The 27258-nt window shown below is 25.3% G+C and overlaps 1 protein-coding gene across 1 annotated transcript in view; it reads right to left on the reverse strand.

Moving 5' to 3' along the window:
* Positions 1-19187, reverse strand: part of ERR (estrogen-related receptor) — a 34245-nt gene extending 15058 nt beyond the window's left edge. Inside the window, exon 1 of the mRNA XM_011497993.1 lies at positions 18854-19187. Within this exon, the coding sequence (XP_011496295.1) occupies positions 18854-18892 (39 nt within the window). The 5' untranslated portion in view covers positions 18893-19187. The remainder of the gene's footprint in view (positions 1-18853) is intronic.
* Between the last annotated feature and the right edge of the window lie 8071 nt (positions 19188-27258).

A 27258-nucleotide genomic window follows, 5' to 3' on the forward strand; every position in this document is an offset into this window, starting at 1 on the left:
AAATGTGCATTTCACAATACTTGTACATTACGAAACGGCAAATACGAATGTATATTTTCATATTGATTTTAGGAGTATGCAATATTTAATACACTATTCTATTACTAAACTATAAAAATCGATTTTAATACACCTTACGAAATATTCAACTTTCCGAGATGATTAAAAGCTTTGGTTAAATATATTTATTAAAAACCTATATACAAGATAACTATTACGAAAAACATTTGAAAATTAATATTTTCAATTTTCATGAAATTTTCAACCATTCGTTTTTCATGAAAACAATGAACGCAATTTTGTAATAATATTTTAACTACATTCTCATACACACAATTTTATCCAACCAAAATTTGCACCAAAATACATTAATAAATATTTTACTATACCAAAGTAGATAATTTATATTGTAGAAAAGACATTTTCAAAAAGAAAACCATTATTTATTTTCATAAAAATTGTTAAATTACTAATCTACTTGTTGTTGTGATAAATGATTGCATCGAAATATATAAACAATTAGATTTTAGATCAATTTAAAATTTTGGTTTAAAATTTAATTTAATGAAATTTTATAGTATTTACCAGTCTTATAAATAGATAAATATCAATTGTCTAAGAAAAATTTGAGACTATGTTGAGTTTGATTTACTATGCGATTATAGCATAATAAGAAAAAATTACTAATTGGTGGGCCAAGCAATTAAATAAGCGATATAAGCAGATCTTTTACATAGAACCGGTAATATTTCGCGAAAGGTTTGCGGAGACAACGCCCGCAGTATCAAAAATTTCAAGGCCCCGCGCGAAACCAAACAATACAACGAAACGATGGTGGTTTCGAACAGGTCGGTTACGTAAGTAAGAAAAAGCCGCCAATATATATCCCCATAAGGCTTGAATATCGGTATGAGGACCTGTTGCAGACTAGTCAATACAAACACAGGAAACTTGAACCTTCAAAAAACTTGCTATACTCAATTATCATTTTGTAAATTAAAGCTCATTGCCGATAAAGCTTAATTAGTTTTTTTGACTAACTTTCTTGGACAAATGGTGAGCACGCATTAAATTTCTCATGTGGTAGAATTTCTCAGCTGTAATAAAACAATCATCGGAAATATATAAAAAAAGAAATCACCTTATTATTTATTACGATAAAACTTCTGTGTGAATGATTAGTATTTGCCTTTAACAATCATCTTTCAAAAATAAAATTAATGTTTTTCAATATAAATATTCATATCCTAAGTTCAATAGTTTTATGTTGTATTCTAATAAAAATTAGTTATTGTATTAAAGATTCATACTTTGAACATAATTCAAATAATTTTTTGGCACTTTTGGCAGCTTTTTTCATCTTCTCAGTACAATATAAAATAAGCATTTAAGATATATTTTGATATGCATGCTCACGAATGACTAGTTTAAAAACAGATCAGAAGCTTTTCAACCATATTTATAATTTTTATAAGTACTTATGAACATCTTTCTTGGTACATACAAATAATCAAAATGTTCGGTTCTTTAATTATTATTAGGTAAATTTATTAGAAAGTAATATCAATAGTCGTAATTGCCTTTTTTATTTGTAATCTCCATTTATTATTTAATATAAAATTAATTTAAATCATCATTTCTTTAGAAAATGATACTTTCACTCCCAAATTTTTATTTTGGATAAGATAAATGTAAAAAATTGACTTTTGAAGTAGAAAAGTCAAATAATATAAGTTCTAAAATACATTTGATAATTATTGGATGAATTATATTCACTAATTCATTTTTTAATGTTTTACTTATTATTAATTAATAGTACTTCAAAAACAAGTTTTATATTCGAAAATAAAACTAAATTCCAAATCAAGCTTGTGCTAAAAATTTTATCACATTAAGTTAAGAAAATATGTGATATTTTTGTCAGTGCAATTTATTTAAAGTTTAGTTTTTTTTTTATAACTTACAAATAAAGAGTTTGTTTTAAAAATAAAGACGATAGAATATGTAAAATTCGAAAACGAGGTAAAAAGATATTTAAGATTCAACCGTAATAAATGTATTGATTACATAATTAACATAAATAATTCATCATTAAATACTTTGTATAACATTAATCTACCTAGAAAAATTTATAAGGCAAAGATGTGAAATTTTTTATATGAACGACTCTGATTATTACAACCCCCGAAACCATCATTGATTGATTCATGAGCACAAAGTTAGTTGTGTGAAATCTACTTATGTATATGATTCGACATATTTAGCCCTCTAATTCCATCTTTTACCTTTGTTCTAATTAAAATCAAACTACCATGAAGAAAAAAATAACAAAAATTCCTTATAGCAAAATACCAAATTATACAATCAAAGCGAATGAAAAATGTCATGACTTCGATAAGAAAATGAAGTTAACTGCTAAAAACTGATGCGTTTCTAAGAAAAAATCAATTCCGTTAAAAATGATTAATACAATTTAAATATTTTTATTACAAAATTAATAAAACATAATTAATTACATACTATAATCTAAATCTGTATCTTATAATATAAAACAATAAAATTAAAAAATTTAAGTAATTTACTTTCTTCGATTTGTTTTTGCTTATTTAAATTTTTACAATGATTAGCTTTATTCAAATACTAATTTATTTCACTTTTAAATTAGACATATTTATGCGGGTAATGTTTTCTAACTTTTTCTAGATAAATTTATTTACGCTTATTTTAAATATACATATCAATATTATATAAAATAGCTTTATACATTCAATTCAATTTTGCACATATAAATAGCAAAGGAGCTTTATCAGTAATGATTATAACATTTGTAGTACTCATTACGAAATAAAATATTAACCTGCATTTATTACGCTTGTACAATTCTTTACATTTACGTTTAATAAAATTGAATATTACACATACAACAATAGGTATTATCTACTGAGTACATCTTTAATACGGAGAAATTTTTAAATATTACTACTAGTAAAAAATGTAGACTCTTGAATACAATATGTGTATTGATTTTTTTTCAAGAAATGGAATATAAAGATTTAAGCAATACCAGGTACACATACAAATAATTAAAGAAATGTTAATATATTTACTAATGAAATAGTTTATTTTCAATAGTTTAATTTCGATTCATACGACATAGTAAAAACTGTAATTATATTTTTTAAATATTAATCATATTTTATAAGTTTATAATCTAATGTTGCTTTCTTTGGTCATAATTTTTATTTAATACTGTCCGCTACGTTTGTTCTAGCCTATAAATGAAGAAGCAAAAAGAACGAGCTCGATTGGCCGTTAATAGTTTATTATTTCTGAAAAGAATTTTCATTTACAATTTTACAACATATTTTAACTTTAGACTACGTTATTATACCTTTAGGAATATGCAATATAATTATATTTACTATAAACCATTATTATACTTTTAACGAGTTCAAGTACATAAAAAATAGAAACTATTTAATAAATTTAAATATAATTTATTATTGCACTAGAATTAGCAATATAGTATCGTTCTCATAATATATACATATGATTAGAATATTTATACAAACATATATAATATGCAATATAATCGAAAACACTTTGTTTCAAAGTTGTAATTATATATATATATATATATATATATATATATTTATTTATTTATTTATTTATTTATTTACGTATTTATTCAGGAATAAATATATCTTCAACACATATGAATTGGCAAACAGATACTAATATTATTATATTATTATAACAAATACTCAAAATCTGTAATTAGTACTAAAATAAATATCACGGCGTTAAACTAAATTTTTTTTAGAAAATATGTATAAATTACATAGCACTTCAGGAAAAATTAACAATAAAGCAAACAGTAGTTTAGTTGTAAATTATAGAAAAAAATTAGTTCATCGCATTACCGATACCATTATCGTTAGAAAAATAAGTTTGTCAACATTTTTTCAAAATTTAGCAAATACGCTATAGTTTCCATTAGCGAATAGAAAAGAACATTATCACATTCTTTCTGAAATGTTTAAACTTTTCAAAAAAATGTTTGTGCACTTATTACCAATACCTGGAAATTGGGTTCCGCGAGTGTGTCATCAAGTGTAAGCGTGATACCGAGCCATTATATCATGAAAAAGGAGGAAGAGAGTACACATTTGATACGTACAATGAAATCGATACATCGTGTGACGAGGCAAATTACAGGGTCAGGGTTGCGCTTCAATGATGAAGGCCGCGGCCACGTTTTGATATGTAATTGGCGCGCGAGGCACATGCAGCAAAACTAACTATACTTACATATTCGATCAAGCTCTCCTATAAAAAATTCGTATAAGCATATAGATACTATGTTTAATATGTACTTGAACATCATCCAAGACTCAGCTCGATCGATTTAAGAAAATTATAACGTTGAAAGGTTAATGTTGAACCATAAACTAAAGTGCGTTACAACCAATTATCTACCAGAAAATTGAGCATAATTTTTTATTCTCCAATTTTTGCATATCCTCTAAACTAAAATTATTTAAATATTTTAAATGTGACTCTAGATTGAGTATATAATTTATAAACTTCATAATGTTGATTTCTCGATTATAAGCATATCTAAAGGTAATAACTATTAATTACGTAGTTGTATGTGGTAAGAAAATATTAAAACTGAATTTTGTTTCTTTAATTTCTATTCTGACCGCTTTTATTTTCAAATTTATTATAAGAAGATATCATATTTGGCTGACAAAATTTTGTAAGACCTCTATCAATATATATATACCTTATTGTATACTCGTTAATAAAAATAATTCTAAAATATTATAAAAACTGAAATATTTTAAGACTATCCTTACTATTCAATAAAACGTACACAGTAATTAATTAATGTGCGGTGAAATTTAATTATTGATAATAGAAAGTATAAATAAAAACAAATAATTTTCACAGATAAATTCTGAATTTCTAGATTAAGCATAATTTATAATCTGATTAAATTATATTTTATAGAAGTATTTAACTTAACTATACACATAAATTTATTAAAATTTAAGGTTTAATACTTCATATTTTTATTTAATACGATATACATTTTTACAATTATAATAAGAAATTATACATTCACAATAGATCAAACTTGACTTAATGTCTTTATTACTTTTTAAGCGAAAATAGACAAAAATATTATTTTTCTGATATAAAAACATTGATTTTAATAATAGCCTTAAACTATACCAATAAAAAATTCAAGATATTAGCAATAATGCAGTTATAACAAATATTAAATATATATATATAAAGTTGAAAAAGTTGAAAGTAGACATTGTTGTTTTAGAAAATAGAATAAGGATTGAAAGAAGTAAAAAAGAAAAGTTTGAAAGAGAATGTGAGAAGACGATGAAGAGAGAGACGTAGAAGGAAAACGCTGAACCGTGAACAAAACTTAAGAAATAAGGTGGAGTCAACGAGGTTGTATTTCACTGTTCCGAGTGGGAAAAAAGAATGAAAAAATCGATGTCTCATTTTAGATCACGGTCAAGGTCAACGGCTTTTCTCGTCGAAACGACAAATGGTGGAGAAGCGACAGTGGCGGCGACGACGGCGACAGCGACACAGCGGAATTTTGACCAACTTGCATGATCACGGCAGATATTTTTTTCTTTAAACGAATGACGAGGATGTTATATTCGGCAAATCAGTTCTTATTTGATTTCACAAAATCTATATGCATGTATTTTCGACGAACCAGAATCACGTAGAGTTGGTCCAAGTGAACAAACTAATACATAGCGATAGGAAACTTTGGCTGTCTCTTTTCAAAATAAAGTAATTTTTAAAAAATTAATTAATTATAAATTTAAAACTAGTTTTAATAATTTAATGATATATTTAATTGTTAAATAAATTTTTAGAAAAAAAAATATAATATTGCTAATAAATATGAAGCCTAGAAAATGTATATATTTATTAAATCGAATTTACTTAAATACTAGATATATAATTAACATAAAGTATATCCTACAGTTATTTTATTTACATTATATAATACCTTATACAATATTCGTTTTTTTATATAACAAGAATTTATTGATTTTGAAAATACTTTTAAAATGTTATGTCACTATTCCAGGAAATTGAAGCGGCTTGTTCAAACAATAATTATTAAAGTAGTAACTATATTAGTGTTTTAAATGATCTGATATTATATATGATTAAAGAATTCCTGATTTATATAAATTTGAATTAAACTCTTCTTTTTAACTTTATTACGCTTCGGACATGTCGAGTAACATTCCATAAAATTAATGAACGATAAGCGGCCAAAAACCACTGTTCAATCTTGGCCTTGAGAACTTACACTTGGCAATAAATGCTCATCCATAACGCTGATAAAAGCCATATCACATAAGAACAGTCACGTTGCATTGTAATAATATAAAAAGATTGTTAAAAATTTGTATTCCTAATGAAGACAACATTTTGAAAACTCATTGTTTTATATACTCATGGTATAATCAACATGATATATTATGATAATTATAAGTAAATCATTGTATTCCGGAGCTAGAAGTGGCTATAGTAAAAAAAACATATCCTTTAATTTCTTTTTCATTAATTATATTAATTAAAAATAATAAATGGAATGTTGTTAAAATATATTAAAACTATCTAAGAATGCTCACCATTTCATAATAAATTTTGTAATTGCATATTATAAATATATAATGAAGCATATCGCATACATAAATATGAATTATATGTGTAAGCTTTTTAATAAAAGTAATAGTACTAACAATTGAAGTTATACATTTTTTTTAGTTTAGTTCTGATCAATTAGAATTTGCCTACCCAAACAAATAATACCTTTATATTACAATTTATGTAATCAGTTTTCCTAGTGAATTTACTTTCATTGAATATTAATATACATATGGAAAATTAAAGAGCATCAAACGTTCAGATAACTAAAGTGATCAACAGCAAGTAGACAAGGTCTAGCGGTGGTCAGGCGACAATAAAAGAATATTTAAAAAGCAAAGTATAGCAATTGGTTTTAGTATCAGCTTCATCGTACTCATCGATCTACAATATTCATCCCACTTAGTTTTATAATATCGTTTTTTAATTCAATAACATTCGACACGAGTATGATATAACTATAATTATAGAAAAAAGTAATGAGCACCAATGATACAGCTGTACATTGATTTCACAAAAACCTTTCCACTTTCTTTGCCTTTTTTACATTTATATTGTAAATAATACATTTTATAAATATTTGTTGAGTATTGGAAAACAATTACATAATTAAATATCTTTTATTTATAATTTCTAGAAATACAGTAGACTACAATGTTCAAAATACATAAAATAAAAATTTAATCTACTTATATAAAGTGATGATAATACAAAAATTATTAATAATTCTAGAATATTAAACTTTTTCATAGAATAGAATTAAATGAAAAATATTACATTAATATCTTTTTTTCTATTCTAAATGAATTGTATTTCACATTTAAAAACACATTATATAATCTATTCAAGTTAAAAGGATTATAATATATATTTCATTTATAAAAAAAGTTGTACCAAATTGTTCTTTTTATCCATTTTATAGCTTATTTTTTAGTTCTTTCTTGAAATCATTCGTTTCAAGATAATGTACCATAAAATTGAATTTACTAAATATAGATTACATTTTTTTTATAAATTCATTTTATAAATATTGCAGAAAAATTATACAATAAATTGTCTTTTCAAATATATTTATTAGATAAACAGTATTAGAAGTATTCATTTTATATATTACACATTTAATTACATAAAATTAATATTATAGCCATTGAATAATAACATTTTAAATAAAAAGTCAATAAGATTTGACTTTTTAGAAATTAAAGAAACCGACAAGAACCACTCTGAAAAGCTTAGTTACTTATTATTGTACTTTTATTTTTATAGTTTTATTGTACAAAACACTTTATATAATTAATTGTTAATAATTAAAAAATATCATTATAAAGAAAATTGTTTTTAGTTTATATGATAATATAATATTTTACTAGATTCTTTTTTATTTTAAGTTTTTTTTAAAGCGTTTTATTTTAACTCTTATATTGTGTACATTAGTTTTTTTATTTTTTGTTTTTTTTATATTTTAATTAATCCGATAAAAACTCATCTATTTACAGTTTAACCTATTAATTTATTCAAATGTTTAGTCAATAATATATTTAAATAACTTAATACCTGTTTTATAGCTCACAAATTCCAGATTGGAATTAATTTAACCCCAGTTAGAAATTGCGTTCACTTGTAATTTACCCACATATTATTTTTAAAATTCTAAAAATTCTAAAAATTCCATAACTTTATTAATTCTACTATTTAGACTATCTTAATTTGCATGCGATGTATATAGAAAATATAAAAATTAGTAAATAAAATAGACATTCACTTTTACATTTAATATAATTTATAATATATTAGTTAATTAACCAATCTCTATTCTAGAAGCTTCTTATATTTGAGAAAATACATATGTCAAAATCATTCGAATCCACTCGCAAGTATAACTGAAACTTGCATAAAAATTAGTAGAAACGGTCGGATTAATTTTTATAAATATTTGCAATACTTGTTATATGTAATGCAAATACCTGAAAATACAAATAATCTAAACATATGAATCTATCATTAATCCAAATATTATAATATTAATTGAACCACTAATGTACTATTTACTATTTAATGTCATATTAAAAAATGTAATACAAAATAATTTTTCCTTTTTCTATTCTAATTTTTATAATTATAATTTTCTATCGAATTCAATTTTAATTCTATTGGCTTCATTTTAATTTAGCTTTTCCTTATAACTAATGTGTTTGGAAAATGTGTTCTCGTAAGATAATTTTAAAATTAAATAAAACAATTTTGGAATTGTTGAATACTCAAATAGAAAAATAGATGATAATAAATTATCCAAAAAAAATTGGTAATAATAAATGATATCTATAAGAAAGTTTATAGTTTCCAAATTTGATATATTTGTTTTATAAAAGTTTGAATTTCACTTCATTAGAAACTTATTTAAAAAATATTCTTCATACTAATACTTTATTACAGATAAATTATAAACAAAATCATTCATATGAAAAAGATAGATATATAGTGGTAATATAAAAATAGTAAGCAAATGATATAATAAAACGAAATCGTCATTCAACAATTAACAAACAAGAACTACTCTATGTAGACAAATCAGCATTCCTAGCTCTCTTGAAGTCTTGGATATTACTGAAAAAGATGTATTTTTTCAATAAAATGAATAAAATACAATAAAATAAAATCATTAAAATAAAATAAAATAAAATAAAATGATTTTACTTTACTTTCCCTTTCCACCAGTTCCGATTGTCTCTTTCATAATATAAATAAATAAACATACAATAAATAAATTTATGGTAAAGAAGCAAATTTTTCTATTTCTTGAAACTCTTCAACTAAAACCATTAAAGATCCGAGTGTAAAAATATAAATTCCACTTGATATTTTTTATTGATCTAAGAAAGATTATTTTTCAAGTATAAATCCTTATGTAGAGGATGAACTAATATTGATAGAGACTTATAAGTGTAATTGGATCCAATGTAAAAAAAAGTATTTAACATTATCACTAGCTTAACATTGAAATTAACTTTTATAATTCATATTATCAATCATTCACATGAGCAAATCTACTTATAAATATTAGAAAATATATACTTTAATAGCATTTTAACATTTTAGAGAATATTTAATAATAGCAACAATTTTGATTTCTATTTCTATTTCTGAATTTATTGATAAATTCAAAGCTATTAAATACATATATATATACATTTATAATAACGTGTTAAATAGAATATATTTAATTCAGTGTTATTTAGAAGTTACAAAACGAAATGATTGATTTTATAATTAATTAAAATGTAAAAACAAACAAGTTTTTTGGCGTAGAAATATCAAAATATATAAAAGTAAATATCGCCGGTGTTAGACGAGTACAACAATATCTGCATAACTATGTTTTTATTAAATTAAAAAGTTAAACAAAAATAATTAAAATAATTGATCTTTCTAAAAGGAAATTTTAAGCTGGATGTATTAATCAAATGATCAGCTCTTATCAAGAAGTTATCGTTAGTACTTTAATTTTATGAAATCACTATTAATTAAGCATTTTAAAGTGAAAACAATGACTAAGTCAATTAAAAATTAATGATAAGTGAAACAATTATGTATTTTGAAATATATTTTTAAAGTAAAGCAGGTATAAAAAAAATACTATAAAAAATTGTTCAAACTTGAGCATATAAATTGTACATACTATGAGATGATTATTTATCCTGATTCAATATTCTACCATACCAATAACTTTTTAATGGAGATTAATTATTTGTAGGTCCTACATAATGTATATGCCATTTCTATATAATCTATATAATATAATTACGTATATTCAATATTATATTTTTCCCGAAAATTGTGTAAAACTTAATAATTAATAAATATAGATAATTGTTTAATATCTATTAGATACTGCAATATGTTACAAATTAACTTTAAATTACTTAGCGTTTATTGATAATTTAAAAACGAAAAATTTGGAATAAAATAGTGTACTTTATCGATAATATCTATTTATGGTGGATAAAATTAATTCTATTTAATCAATCTATTAAATATATTTCAAAAATCAACAAATTTTTCAAGAATTAAGCTTTAATATTAAGGTAGATAAATAATTATAACTAATAGAAGGATTACAAAATTCATTTAATAATATATAAAAGAACGAGTTTAACACGTTTCAATATACATATACTGTTGTTTGAATAAATTTGAATAAATTATTTGAATATCTTATAATCTCCTTAAAATCTACTCACAACTTAAAAAGAAACCATATGTAAATACAATATATTTATGTAACATATTAGGTACAATATATTTATAATAAAAATAAAATTTTTGTTAATATTTTTTATTTATGTGGTCACTAAAAGTAAAATAAATTTTATTTTCTTCATAAAAATTTTTATATGTATAAAAACATGTATATGCAAGTTGTCAATAAAATTATTGTAATATTTAAATAAATATTTTATAATCTACGAATACTCTTTCAGCACTTACACAAACTCATTTTACAAATTATACAACTTTTGAGTCGAGTTCAAGTTGCGCATGTAATTAATTGCCTTCTCGTGCACATATGATGCCACCAAAGTATATTATGATCATAATATTACCGCCTTCGATATTGTACAATCTAATGTATTCAATAAAATCAAAATTCTTTCAAAATTGTATATTTAACCATTAGCATTTCAAAAACAAATGTTATGTTAAAGTTTATGAATTGCAGGACAATTACATTCAAAATGATAACGAAGAAATTTAAAGTTATTAAATTTTTTACAAACACAGAGAAATCAATTGTTATAAATGGCATTGTACATAGTATAATATAAGAATTGCTAATTATATAATATATGTAAATTATATAATACAAAAATTAGTATTTATCAAATTAATTCACGTAATTGAATAATGAATATTCCACTCGTACGATATAAATGAAAAACTTAAAAAGCATTTGCATGATCTTTTACAATATAAATATAACAAATATTTATATTATAAAGATACAATTTGTCACTATTAGTGAACACAATTACAGTGTGTCCATAATCTACAATAGTTAGTTATATTATGATTGTAAAGTTCTAGATATTTTCAGCATGAATCTCCAATAAGAATTCTCTAATATGTATAAAGTTATTTGCATTACAAAGTTTTTATTACGTATTAAGTAATAAAGGATACACGTAATAATAAGGAAAATTAAGACCTACTAACAAAAACTCTGATAATCTGCATTTATAATTTTGGTAGAGAATATGTATCGTTAGATTTTCAACATTCAGTTAAACGAATATAGTACGGCTCAACAAAAATTTATAATAATGATTAAATACCATATTTTAACGTTAAAGTTTTTGGAAAAATGATAAAATACGCTTTCACTATTATATATAGAAGAAATTCACGTAGATAAGACCATTCGTGAAGTATAAAGATGAACATAAGTTTTTAATTTTTTAAATTTGTGTCTTAAAATCATAAGAATTTTTTAATTAAATTACAATGTTTTTAATAAAAAAAATATATATATCCCAACTTATAAAATTTAAAAAAATTCTAGTAAAAAAGTCAATAAAATTAGTATTGAATGCCATATAATTTGTTGATTAAATATTCTATAATCAGCATGTTTAATAAAGAACTATTTCTCGGTATTGTAATATCAAAATTATAAAATTTTAACTATAAAAATAAATAAAAATAATTAAATGAAATTATGAATTATATTTTAATTACCTGTATACTCATTCACTAAATGATCTATTTTCTGTACATTTCTTAATTTATGATCCATAAATTTCTTAACATGTTTTAACTTTATAACTTATTTTTGAAATTTTTACTAGATATTAAGCAAAAGATGCTTAATTCCACTTCAATTTCACTATTACCAAGCAATCGTACCAAACACAAATTAGCAAGATATATAACTAACCTATGATTTTCATTATTGCGCCATTATATCTCGCAATATCGTGGTATCGTAGATTTCATAAAAAATTCACATCCTTCAATAAAATATCAGTGATAAATTTCTTCTTCGAACAAATCAGTCACTGCATCTTAAATAAATTGTACAATTATTTATCTAAATTTTAATAAATTCATTAATGAAAACAATTATCTTATTTTTATTCTTAATACATTAAAAATAAATAAAATAAAAATCTACACTTCTATACTTTGTATTTAAGTCACTAGTTTTTTTTCTATTTACATTACTAAATATTCAGCAATTCTTAGTTACATACTCATAACTAGTTTGAATAATGATGACTCACTGCAAACCAGGAAATTTTCATAAACCCGGATTTAGAGAGTACATGATGCCATTTTCAGGCTTTATGAACAAGTTACATAAGGTTCAAAACACTATTTTAATAATATAATATTTTATTCTAATAATTAGTAAAAACTCTACAAATTATTTTTATTTTTTATCATTATGTTGATATAAATTATAAAATGCTTTTTTCAACTTAAAATAGTTTTCATCTAGAATTGAGACTATCTTCGAATATAAGTTAAAGATTACGTGGTACTTAATGCTAAAAATTAGAATACTATACTAAATGTTTAAGAACTGTTTAGAGAAATATTATTTTACTATTTTATATTTAAAATAATTAACAGTAAAATATTTTTAGCAAATAAATTTCTAGTTAGATTCAAATGTGTATAACTAATTATATGAATTATCAGGTATCATTAAAAAAAATAAACACAAATGGTAACAAAAGTAACAAAAATAATAAGAAAAAATAGCATTTAACACAAGACTAAATGCCTAATGCCTAAATTCTAAGGGAATGTAGATAATTTCTTCATGGCTCATTTTTTTGCAGTGCAACCATACCATATCTCCGCGATTGCGAAAATTGTCTTACAAACATTTGGCCTTCAATATTTCTTATCACAAATAACGCACTCGTGACAGTCAGAGTTGTCAGCAGAGTTCAAGAGCATTACTCCCCGATGACAACTAAAGACACCACCAATGCTATTATGACTGTTCAATACAAGCAAATCTAATCGTTAAATAATAGTTATAACGCTATGTTATACATTTACGTATGTGGAATATGTACCCAATACTTATGAATCATGAGACGGCATAATTTTTCATCCCAAATTTATTTATAAAAAGAGAAAAAATAAAAATTTTCAGGCAGTATCAGATTGGTTTATCTTTGCTTGCGATAATGCAATGTTTCGGTAAGATAACATTTCAAACAGTTATTTTCCTATAACCGCTTTTTCCAATAGTTGTTTTAAGAACTACCTGAAATTTTCTCCATTATAAATTACTTATAGCATTTAATTATTGAATTTTGGACATTTATACGTAAATATGTACGCACACAATACCTTTATGTGAAAAAGTAACCTATCAATTATAATTTTACAATTTATAATTAATATGAATTATATTAATTTATTTGTAAAAAACTTCTACTCCAAATTTTAAACTTCAACATTATTAAATGTATAAATATTGCTTTGTATATATCTATAATAATAATAATATTATTAAATGTATAAATATAATGTATAATAAATAAATCCTTATGTGTTATGAAATGTTCAGCCTCTATATATATTTCATAATTATTAGTAGTTGTAGATATTTAAAAGACAAATCATATGAGAAAGAACATTTTAATCTATAAATTGTGAAATTGTAATTGCAGCGTTATCTTCCATATAAAATAATACTAACGAATATGTTTTCTTAAATTTTTGTAAAATATTTGCGCACTAAATTGTCTTTGCATTTGAAGCATTTGTAGTCTAGAAATAGAATGCAAAGGATATTATCGCACGATCGATCTCACAACGTAACAAAGCACTAAAATTGGAAAAAAGCATAAAATTGCACGCACATTGCTTTCGTGGGCCAAACTTGGTAAGTTTTACGAATTTCAGCAATGAATGTAGAATAACGATGATAGGCATGCAGTAAAGGCTACTAGTACGCTCGTGCATCGTATTCTCAAGGTCCTGCCGTTCTATAAATCTGTAGATACAGGGTCTATTTTTAAAATGGGATTGGTCATGGTTCGGAGGAAGAGCGAATTCGCGGCTACATAGCATCGCGTGCCCGAATAACAAAGCGCCTTGTCTGTGTTATTCGCGGGTGTGCAAGAACAAAAACAACAAAAAAAGAACAAAAAAAAAATAAAAAGGACCAGCATACCGCGCCTTTAAAATATGGCGCACTGGTAGACTGAAAGCGACGGGAGTGGCGAATCCCATTATAGTCGCTAAGCGCGCATTCGTGATCGATGCGACATAAATCTCTTGTTTCGATTGTGTGAAATTATAATTTTTCCTATGTATTTTATAAGACCCGTATACTTATTCCGTAGGTATATTATATTATGAACATAACATTTGTTATTACGGAGCTTTTAAAGCCACGCACAGATATTTGTACAATCACACAGAAAAATAATATTTTTCTTGGTAGTATCGAAAATAAATGTTTCTCTTTTTTCATTTTTCATTTATGTTATTTCGAAAATTCGGAATGTATTTATTTAAATATAGTAACTTTTAAATATGGAAACAATTTTTGGAATTTTTTATGATTATTATGAAAATGTTCATAAAAATAGTAATACAATATTATTATAAATACCACTATGAAGTATATAAAGTCACTAAAAGAAATATAATAAAAATAAAAATTTATTTATTGCATAATAATAATGTAAGTTTCAATAATAAAAAACCAATGAATAAATAGAAAATTAACAGGCATTAGGAAACCGCATTAAATTACATACATATGTAAAAATTCCTTATTAATTATGCTAACTTAGGTAATATTCAGTTTCATTCTTACATGTAATGATATCTTATAACTGACATACATCAGTCATATATATAGATATAGATATATATATATATATATATATTTATATATATATATATATAAACCTCTGTATATTAGAACATTTCGATATCTACACTTATGACATATTAACATGTACATCAACATATATACTGTGTATTAACAAACATATATAAACACAATTACAATTGTTTTATAATTTAATAATGCAATTAAACGGATTTATAAATTCATTGCTTAAATGTTAATATAAATTGAAAGTATTGCTTTTTATTATATATATATAATAAGAAATAATAACAATTAATTGAAATATTACATTAAAAAACACTACACATACATAATAATACTCAGAAAAATTTCATTATATTCTCCAGATAAATTATATTTATTCGAATAAATAATATAAATTAATATTTAAAAAATTGCATTTAATATATGTTTCGCAAAATGTTAAGATCTTTTATTGTAACAATTCTAGAAATTATTATTGAACCATCTTAATGAATAAAAGAATCTTTTGACACGAAAAAATACTTCTGAAAGGCTATTTGGAATATTATATACTCTCTTTGTTATTCAAAAAATCATGTAAGCAAAAAAGCCTATGGAATGAGTGGTTGCAAACATTACAATACGTTAGTTAACCTGCCCGCTATATTTTCAAATTTTTCTAGGAAATCCGAGTTAAAGTATACGGACAAGAAAGAGAACGACAAATATTCGAGATATTATTGCTCATGTGATATTGTATCAAGCTGAATCCGCGTGAGTTACTCTTAGGCATCAAAATAAACATTTTTTTCATGGTCACGACTACCAGTCCTCATCTTGCATCCGACCTCCTTCTGATCTTATAACTACCGCTTTTAAGCACATACTATTTCAAATCAGACATTCCCTCGAGAATTCTAAAAGAATAACCATTTTAACTACTATTTTCGTTCAGTAGAAAAAATTAATAATTATGAAAAAATAATTCATTATTTAGTATATATATTCTATACTAACGATCTTATAGATTTTTGAAATTTTATATTTTATATTTTTATATAAATAATACCTTCTGTTTCTATAAAAAGGCTTATGTTTCTGTTCTACTTTGAAATTGATAAATTTAAATACAATTGTATCTTCAATGATGAAAATTTATATTTTGCGTATGGGTAAAATTACTTCTGATAATTTATAAAATTATGAAAGCTGAATCGGTCATATATTTTTAGAGATTTAAATTGAAGAATTTAAAATTTAAGCATTTATACGTTGAAAACCTTTTAAAATAATGTAACAATTTTATTTTATGGCAACTTCTTTTTTTTATAACTATTTGCTCGATAAATATATATTTTATAAATAATAAATCCACTTACCTGTTAACTAAATTTAATCCAAATATAAATTAGAAAAATTTATAATGTATTGGCACTTCATTAATTCCAATCTTTTCAATATGATAATTTGTTAATTATAAAATTTAAAAATTTGCAGTTATTGGACACAATGATAAAATTAATAACGAAACACTAATTTTTTAACAAACATTACTAGTGTAAAAAATTTAGTAATTCAAATACTTTTTATTATTGAATATGAGTATAGCGAAATAATTTAAAATATTCGCCCGAGAAATATGAAAGCATTCGGAACAAAATTCGCATGAGGGTTGCGATTGTGCACAAGACGAGTTTTTCAATTAAGGTCAGCAATGTCGAGCTATCAAAGTTTTCAGCACGAAATAATTTCGTTTCTTCCGATGTATCATCGTAAAAGGAAAATAGCAGTAAAGAGGCAATTCTGTGTAACCGAAGTTTAATAATCTTAGACTTATTCCTAGAGAATGATACACCATTCTTACTTTTAATATCTGATAATTTGAAATGTTTAGTAAAGATATAAATAAAATATTTGGGTAAAGTGATAACGATCGCAATTAATTTTAACCCATCTATATTAATAATATTGAATTAAAAATGAGTATCAAAAAATGAGTATGACCACATTTAAAATAGCATCAACAGAATCAAGTGGCAATTAAAAATATTGTAAAATATTCTGAATTTTACCTTGTCAGTCATAAAAATTATTGTCTTACGGGATAAATTTAAATGTATGCGATAAAAAAAACGTAAAACGAAAGAATCAAGCTTGAATTGCAAACTTACATTATTATTTGATTTGGATAAAAACAAAAATATTTTTTTAATTTTTAACTGAAAAAATTACTTCATATAATTTAAAAATTATCTTTTTCGTTCCATAATCACAACGATTTATATTTATAACTACATGTGTTACATCAATTTCAATAGTAAATAATTTTAAAAAATACATAGTTTACACTAAGATATGGAGATATAAATGCATGATCACTATGTATCTCAATATAAATATAATATGAAAGCTTTCTACACAGACTAAATATAGAAATAAAAATAAAAAAACTAATCTCTAATAGAATAATGAACGTTAAAAATGAATGACTATGTAGTAAATAGAATATATGTAGTGGAAGAACATTTATTGAACATTTACTCTTAATATTCTATTGAAATATTCGCGTATTATTATATTCTACTACAATATTCGCTACATGCTGACATAATATTTGCATGATTTCAGCATATAATAGTCGCATATTTGAATGTTTGAGAATGAATATAAAGCAGTATAGAAATAAAAATTATCCCAAAATTTAGAATTATTGAATTGCAGTAGAAGTGTAATAGCAAATTCTATTATTAAAATCACATTTAGAGTTCAATCTTAGTTCTAAAAATAATGTATTTACGATACAATAATTTGTAATAAAAGAAATACATAAAATATTGAATAATATAAAGATTATGTTAGTAAAGAAAAAAGTTTTAACATTCGGGCAAATTCAATCAATTGACAGCTTAAATTCAAGATCAAAAGAGCTCAACTGGTGCAAACTCCATGTCAGTTGCAGAATCTTTATTTTGTAACAACAGAAATTTCCATCTTTACATTTTCCAACAACTTAAACCCAAACGACAGTAAACAAGCCCGTGATAATAAAACGGGGTTGTGGGGAGACTCAGGGAAAAGTTAGAAAAGGCGTGCTAAAAAAGGAGGAAAGCATTCGATTAAGCGAGGCGCTGCGCGACCTTGTCCGCGAATGTACACAACGTGTGTATTCGCTGCCACGCACACGCACGCGCGAACGTACGTAAGCGCGCGCGCGCGCTCATCCACACAAATATAAATACACGAATGAACAAACACAACCACGCAGATATAACATGCACGCACATACACACGCACACGTACCACGTCATACATCCAGGCGTCCATGGCCGTTTCGTACATTACAAGTTCGCCGCGACGTCGTCTGCCTCGAGGTTGGTTGTCTCTCGTCTTCCGAAACCCTGGACACCTCGGGGTGCTTCTACGCAATGGTCGCCCCCCAAACGTCACTCGCGCACATGCACAACAACAGGATTACAATAACGCCGTGGCGCCGACACAGCAACAACTTTTGCCTTGATCGCTTTCGCGCGCAATTCAGAAGCCGATTATGCGCTGCTGAGGACCCATCGTCTGTAACACCCGGGCGCCGCTCTCTTCCTACGCAGACACGGAATCCCGATGTCAACGGCTCGGCGAGCCGTGCACGACTGTCTCCGTTCTAACGTCAACGCGCTTCTCTCTATCCCTCGTGCCCTCCCTCGCACTCGCTCCCTCTCGCGGAGCCGAACGACGCAAACAGCACGAGAAGAAGAGTGACGCTGGGCACCGGGTCAGCGAGCGGGACGAGGGAAGAGAGAAGATATACACAGGCTCGCTCGCTCGCGTGAGGGCGGGGGGAGGGGGGAGGAGGAGATGGCGGCTGCGCGTTTGTATAAGGTAATTTTATAACTTCGGTCGAGCACTGCTTGCAAAGAAAGCTGTGCACGGTGTAAAATTCATTTTGCTTTTTATATTACTGTGAATTTGTCGTTTGTTTATGGACGAATATAACTTTTTGCCTAGAACATAATTTACCTGCGTTACGTTGATCCGTAGCTTTATGACTTTGCCTTGTGTACATTACACGTATCGAACAAGATCTGTGCTCATTGCCTTGCTTTAGTTTGTAATTATATTTTATTTGCTACATTTAATTTTTAATCCTGAGCCATATCGTATAAAATAGATCACCGGTTAGATTCTTAATAAATTTTTTTCCTCCTTTTCATTGAAATTATTGCATGGGATATCTACGCGCGCCCGCGCGCACACTCATTTGAAAACTGTCGATTTTCAAATTCTAAAATGGCTGTTTGAAAACAATCGTTTCAAATGTAATAAAACAATCGTTTATATTTTCAAAAAATATGTCCTTTAAGATCCGCAATTTGTAGTTATATTTGATTATCATTATCTTTAGAAGAATTTCAAATACTTTTTGCAATACTTTGTTAATTTCATGGAATGGAAAATGAATTAATTTTTACATGCTACATTTTTATGCTTTCTGCATTTTAAACATAAACAAGATTTTAATAAATACATAAATATAATGGCTTGATGAAAATATTTTTTTATTTAAAAAATGATACACCTATCTGTCTCAAAAATCTGTATTAAAATCGAGTCCTCTATATTAAAAGAAAAAATCAAGAAACAATGAAGAACGAAACGAGAAATTTAAGAATAAAAAAAGGCAGGAAGTGATACGGCCTTTAACTCGATTCTACGACGGAAGAGAGAATATATGGTGTTGGCTTTTTTCTTTCACTCTCGAAAGCGCATATAATGCATAAGCGCATATAACTACATCTTGGGCACATACTACATGCGTATGGCATATTTAAGATGTGTGAAATTAGAGATATAAACCAACTGTATGAGACGACGCAACTCTTGTAATACAAGTCAGTGTTCTCAGACGTAGATAACTCCTTTATGCGCACAAGTCAATGCATTATATTCTTATATAAAACCCTTAGCTAGTAATCTATTAAAACTAATTCATATAATTCAATTGTGCATTGTTTCATTACTGAAAATTTAACTTTAATTGCAAATAATTTGACTTTGAAAGAAAAAAGAATCTGATATATCAAACGAACCCTGTATTATATAGGCATCATTTAAGAAAATTTAGAGAAATAAGTCAAGTAATTTCAATATTTGTTGATTTTCCTTACGGGGTCATTCTTTAATCAAATCGTTAAGAACGATACTTCAATGTTTTTAAATTTAAAGATGCTTAACTTCTATTTAGAGTTTTTCGAATTCATTATTTACATTATTGTATATAAGGTATACGTAAAATTAGTATGAATAGAGAAGCTTACAAACTTTACAATTTTCTTTACATAAAAATGTATTCAATTTTAACATAAACTTTCTGATAGCATACGTAGAAATAGCACAATATGAAATTGAATAAAATTCAATATTCAACGTAAATAATGTAAATTTACATGCCAAATATATACATATACTATATATACATCTAAATGCATGCCAACAGTCATCCGACTTTGTTCTACTTTTATTTACAAACACATAAAGGCTAGATTCTTCAAAATATCAAATTTAAGAGCTTTTTGTAAAGTATTTTTTAAAATAACATAAAATAATATTTTTATACGATTATAAATCTTTTTAAGCATTTAGTTTTTTTATATTTATATTAGTAATTTATATTTTTATATTTATACATTTATACATTTATATTAGTAATATAAAAAATGCTAATGATAAAAAATTATTAATTTCTTAACTTAAAATCATATGAATATATTATGTCTTAAAAAAAAAAGTATGAAAAAAAAACATGAAAAAAAATTAATAAAACCAAAATATATTTGTAAAATTGTACGATTTAATAGCTATATTAATGCACGAATGCCTCGATAAAACAAAAGTATAAAAATAAGAAAATCAGAAACATTTTTTTGTTTGTAGAAATTTTTTCGAATTTAACAAACCTAAACATGACTAATGCGAAATCGATTTAATTGAAAACTATACTTCTGATTTCTACGTCAAAGAATAAATATACAGTTTACCCCAAAAATTTCAAAAATTTCATATAAATTTGTTCGCTTTTTGGTAGTAGAATAGATGTCTATCTTCTGACCACCACAAAATTTGGATTTAATAAATTTTAAATTTAAAAACAAATAATTATTTCAATAGAAATGATAGAGGAATGTGATATATATATATAAATCAAAATACACTTTTTTATTTTAGAATCGTTTATTCATTGCTTCATCGGTAAAACAATCCAACTATAAAACTAGAGTTTACACGCTCTCTTAATTTAAAAAGAATTTCAAGTAGTTTATTGTAAGATAATTGATATTACAAGAAGATTCTTAAAATAACAAATTACTTACTTGAATTAAAAGATATTTAAGCATTTATCGATGTTTATAAAAGTCTTATACATATTAAAATATGTATGTATTTTTATTAAGTTGAAGAATAATCAAATTTATTATAATTCCAAATAAATATATTTATATTTTTAATTATTATGTGGCAATCTTATACTTCTTTTAAAAGAAAAAAAAATAATATTCATTAAAATCAAACTTTAAAGTTAGAGGCTAGTAATATTTCATGCATTTATAGAAAATGATTTTCAAGTACAACTAAACTATTTTCCGTTTTATTTCTGCAATAAGAATACTCCCCTTCATTAAAAAAAACATCCATATGATATATAGAGATTGCATTATCAACTAAATTTGTGACTTTTGTTATTAGACTAGAATTCTCATGAATACTTGAAGTGTGTCTTTGTATGAATGAAAGCATTAACAAGTTTTAATTTGAAATTAATGAGCTCGCGGTCCATACTCGTATTGCAAGCTAAACTTAAATATACAGGTGTCGACCACCGAGCACTTTACAATAATCAGTTAATTACCATCCATAATTAAACATTCAAGCACATGCGCACTTTTTCCAAGGCTAGATTTATTCAGCAGACTGGGCAACTTATGCCTCTTTGCAAACAGCCATAAGTCAGCTTGTATTATTATTGCATCAACAAAATGAAATTTTCATATAATAAACATTTACCGATACCTCGTCGATACTTTATAATAGTGTACAATTGTAGATGCTAAATGCAATAATACTCGCTGTTAATTATGAAACCCATAAATTTGATCATCTCATTATTCTTCAATTGTTTAGTAGCTATATTTTATAAAGTACGTCGTAATATAGAGAGATACTTAACTAATATAGAATAAACTTTGAGATTAAATTTAACAATTTTCCTCAAAGTTGGTATGAAAATATAAAAATTCAATTTGAGAATAATTTATTGTCCTACTGATATTTTTATTGTAAAACAAAAATGTGTTATGCTTACCTACATTGAATTGACTATATTTTAGCAAACGTAACTATTTATCAAGAATATACATTGTATTATAATTATAAGATAATAATTATTATTTATCTTATTTGCGTCAATGAAAATATTGAATACTTTCTTGGTTAAAGCAATTTCTAAGATAAGAGAATTAGTGCGTATAGAACGTATATGCAGTTAAAGTTTCAATTATAATTATCATCGGTACTATCTTGATTTAAACTTTTACTTGAACTTTAACAATAAATATTGAGAGTATAAATTATTAGTATGGTTTAATCAATAAAATTTTTGATGGAAGACAAATATATTTTTATTTATACAAGTCATTATCATAATACGAATAAAAAAAATAAAAGATTACACTCGTACGAATACTATATTTACTTTAACATTAACTAATTTATTATTCTTTGTAAACTATTATTAGTGACATTAAATAAGTATACCCAAAATATAATTTTCAATGTCGATGAAAGTATTTTGAAACATCTACTACTACTTTGAATACATCAGGAAACTTTTTTTTTATATGAATAACAATTATTAAACAAAACAAAAATTAATATCAGACATATGTAAGCGATGATAATATTAATCAATGAGTCATCGTGAAAGTGTGATCATTTTCAAAAATTATACAAGCTATGCATAAAAAATATCTAAGCATAATCACGATTTGATACAAGTTGCTATCTTATTCTCTCATGTATAACTGCATCAGCTGTTGAGGAGCCGTATAAAATGATGTCATCGTCCGGGCCTTATATCGGTCATTAACATTTATACAATTTACCTTGAAGCAACGACATATTATCTCCCCCTTCTACCTATTTTGGGATTTTTTAGCTGGCTTTGGCATACATTGATATTTTATTGGATGACTTTTGTAACTCTTACTACATGATCTGTTTGCACAGAATGCTTGTCCGACGAAAGGTAAAAATAAAAACAACGCCAGCAAAGACAATACATAGAAATGGAGAGGAACAAAAAAAATACAAAATTTATGATAATAATAAAATATAAAAAAAAATAGGATCTACTTATCGTTATTAGTGTCGTTTATTATAAATGTAAGAAGTAGGAATTTAGTGATTAAATTATCATTTAGTACATCTAGTATTTGTATAAAATAATTAGCATATATATATAGAAATAATTAATCAAGAATTTCTAATCTGCTAAAAGCAATTTAAAATTTGATTCATTATATAAATTAAGAATAAAATAAGTCATAATTATATTTTATTAGAAATAATGAAACACAAAATAAAAAAAATTTTCTGAGTAAGTCAAATGCTAAAACGAAATAATAAACATCTTTTTATAATGTAAATTGAAAATTTTTTTTTAAATGATGTATATTAAATGATAAACATCGAGTTCTATCCTATAAGTCCTATTATACATTAAATATACGTAGACAGATGCATAAACTTTCTTTTATAATTTTGCATACTAATAATGGTAATAATAGTCCATGAAAAAAGTACGCTATATATTACTTATCTTCATACATTATCTTTATACAGCAAATAATAAATTATATTTTTATCGTAGCTTTAAACCTTATCTTAACATATAGATTAAATTATTATAAATCAATCTATCAATAATATCAAACCAAGGTACATTATTATGTATATAATTTTGTCTCTTACATAATTAATAACATGGGATACCCTTTCAGTATTTAAATATTCATTAATACTTTAAACTCAATAACAAATTATTTGTTAATATTTTAATATCCTAAGCTATAAAATATCTACTTATAAACAGATAAAATAAAAAAAATAATACAACTTTGTAAGATAACTTTATAGCTATTGAAAAAATTACAAATTAATTTATTGATATACATATACAACTTTTAAGTATATATACATATATTAATTAAGGCGATAAAACCAATATCGATTATAATATTATATGACACAAAATTTATCAATGATCATTCCGAAATAAATCTATTATTATTTTTAAATCAAATTTTGAATAATATTTGTTTTTGTTTTATGTGCCAATAGATGTAGAATAAACTTAATGGTACTAAATTATTTATAAATGCAAGAAAGTTTTGAGACAGAGAATAAAAAAAAAATTAAATTGTATTAATTACATTGCCTTACCAATAGTGAATTTATCTTTTAATAAATGTAAACATTGAGTGGGAGTAATTTACGTTTTGATAATCAGACAATAAAAATTAAAAATTAATAATGAATTAAAATAAAGTATTGATTTGTCGATATCTGAATCTATAGCGAGTTAGCAATTAATATAATAACGAGTTTCCGATGGCTAACAACAAATTATATAATCATCGATATAAACAGAACGTCTTTTCATCCCACTTCGGCTTGGGCTTTGGGTTTGGTACATGCATTGCAATCTCATGGCTGTTTACATGTATCAGCATTTAAATTATTTAGTTGAATAAAGAAGGAAGTTATAATCAATGAAAAACACGAGTGGAATTAGAGAAATGACGAATACCAAATTAAAAACATAAACAAATTATATTTGCAATAATATATTTGATTCATCTGTAACATTATGTAATAGTATTTTTGATTTATCTGTAACATTACGCGAAAACCTTAAATATAATTGCAGCTCATGATAATAGTCTAATTCGATCATTGGTGATCTCGGAAGACAATAAGGTAATAATAAAAATAAAGCTCTGGAAGAATAAATTACAATGGGTTAACCGCTTGCATGATGAACAAGTGGTCGAACAATACTATAATCGAAACCTACATAGTTCCCTACAATCGTTATACACGACAGAATTATAAGTTATTATCTTATAATTTGTCGAACAATAAATTTTAACAGCCACATTCCACCGACAATTTGGAAGCAATTTACGAGCACAATTTGTCTCCGTTTACGCCAAAGCGCTCGAGTGCAGGCTTGTTAATAAATCGGCATGCGAGACACACGGCCGCAAAGATTTCAAAATTCCGTACATTCGCGGAAACAGTAAATTCGCTTAACGATCGGTCAAGTGCACGCAACATATACCTTGTCCCAAGTGCAACTTCGTCTCCCTCGGAGAGCAACAATCCTAACACGGAGTCACGAAACGTCGAGACCATCGTAATAGTCTCGCGGAGGCTGATAGACGAGCGTATTCGTATAGCTGCCACCGCCGTCACCTCCTGGTGTGGGTGGGAGAGACAAAACGACTAATGCGTATGCCATACGCGCATGTATGCGAAAATCGGCCTTGAACTTGACTGGGAGAATTTTTGCTGGGCGCACGAGCGGCTTAGCTACGTAGCGCACGCGCTCTACATTTCCTATAGAATGAAGCACAAACCGCCAGCATAAACCGAAGGGTCGTGCACTCGTTTCCCCCACCCCTCGGATGTTCACTCGCAATGTTTTTGGCCAACTACAAGAAGCAAGAAAAGGGGAACATAACACCACGCCATAAATGGACGAATCGCAGTAAGTACTTTTTCTGCAAATCCGACAATTGTATATGCGCCAACTGTGCTATTTCTAAACATGATTTTAGCATTATTCTATTGCGATTCACAAGTACATTTATTAATATTTCAAGAGAATTTCTTTGAAATTTAGGTTTATACACATTTATATCTTGTTTGGTCAATTTCAAACTGAAGCTGTTTATTTAATTTTAAATTATAATTTTAAAAAATTTAGCTGACACTCGTATCTTTGAACTTCGTCATAAATATAAATGTCAGGTATAATAATCTTTTATATTTAAAGTAGCTAATTGAAACAAAACTTTATTTTATACAATAAAAATTCTCAATTTTCAAAAATTTAATTTCGGAAAAAATTTTTCTAATCATCCTTAATACTTATTCCATTACGTTGACAGTAATTGTATTAATAATTTAGCCTTCGAATAATCAAACGTTTTAATATTTATAATTGCAATTTAATCAAGTGAAAAATTATTGACTCAAATAATATTATTCAATGCGTTAGTGCAAAATTAGTTATTTCAAGTAAATATTATATCTTTTACACGCAATTTGTATTGTATCAACTATTATTAAAATTTTTAATTTATGTACGCGCTTTATTTTATTTTTAAAATCAAATATGTTGTATTATTTTAAAAACTAAATCAAAATAAATAATATTTATACATTATAATACACGGTCCAAAGTGAATACAACAAGCTATAATAATATTCGATAATTATATATTTCATAAAAACTAAATAATCTTATGTTCACATTCTTTTTATGTATTTAATATTGGTATTATCCAATGTTTAAATATTGTCAACATAAAAAAATTAATGTTTAAAAAATGGTATATAAAATACGTTTTTTTCTAAATAAATATGAA

This window comes from Ceratosolen solmsi, unplaced genomic scaffold (genome assembly GCF_000503995.2).
Source record: "Ceratosolen solmsi marchali unplaced genomic scaffold, CerSol_1.0 scaffold14, whole genome shotgun sequence".
Taxonomy (NCBI): Eukaryota; Metazoa; Arthropoda; class Insecta; order Hymenoptera; family Agaonidae; genus Ceratosolen; species Ceratosolen solmsi.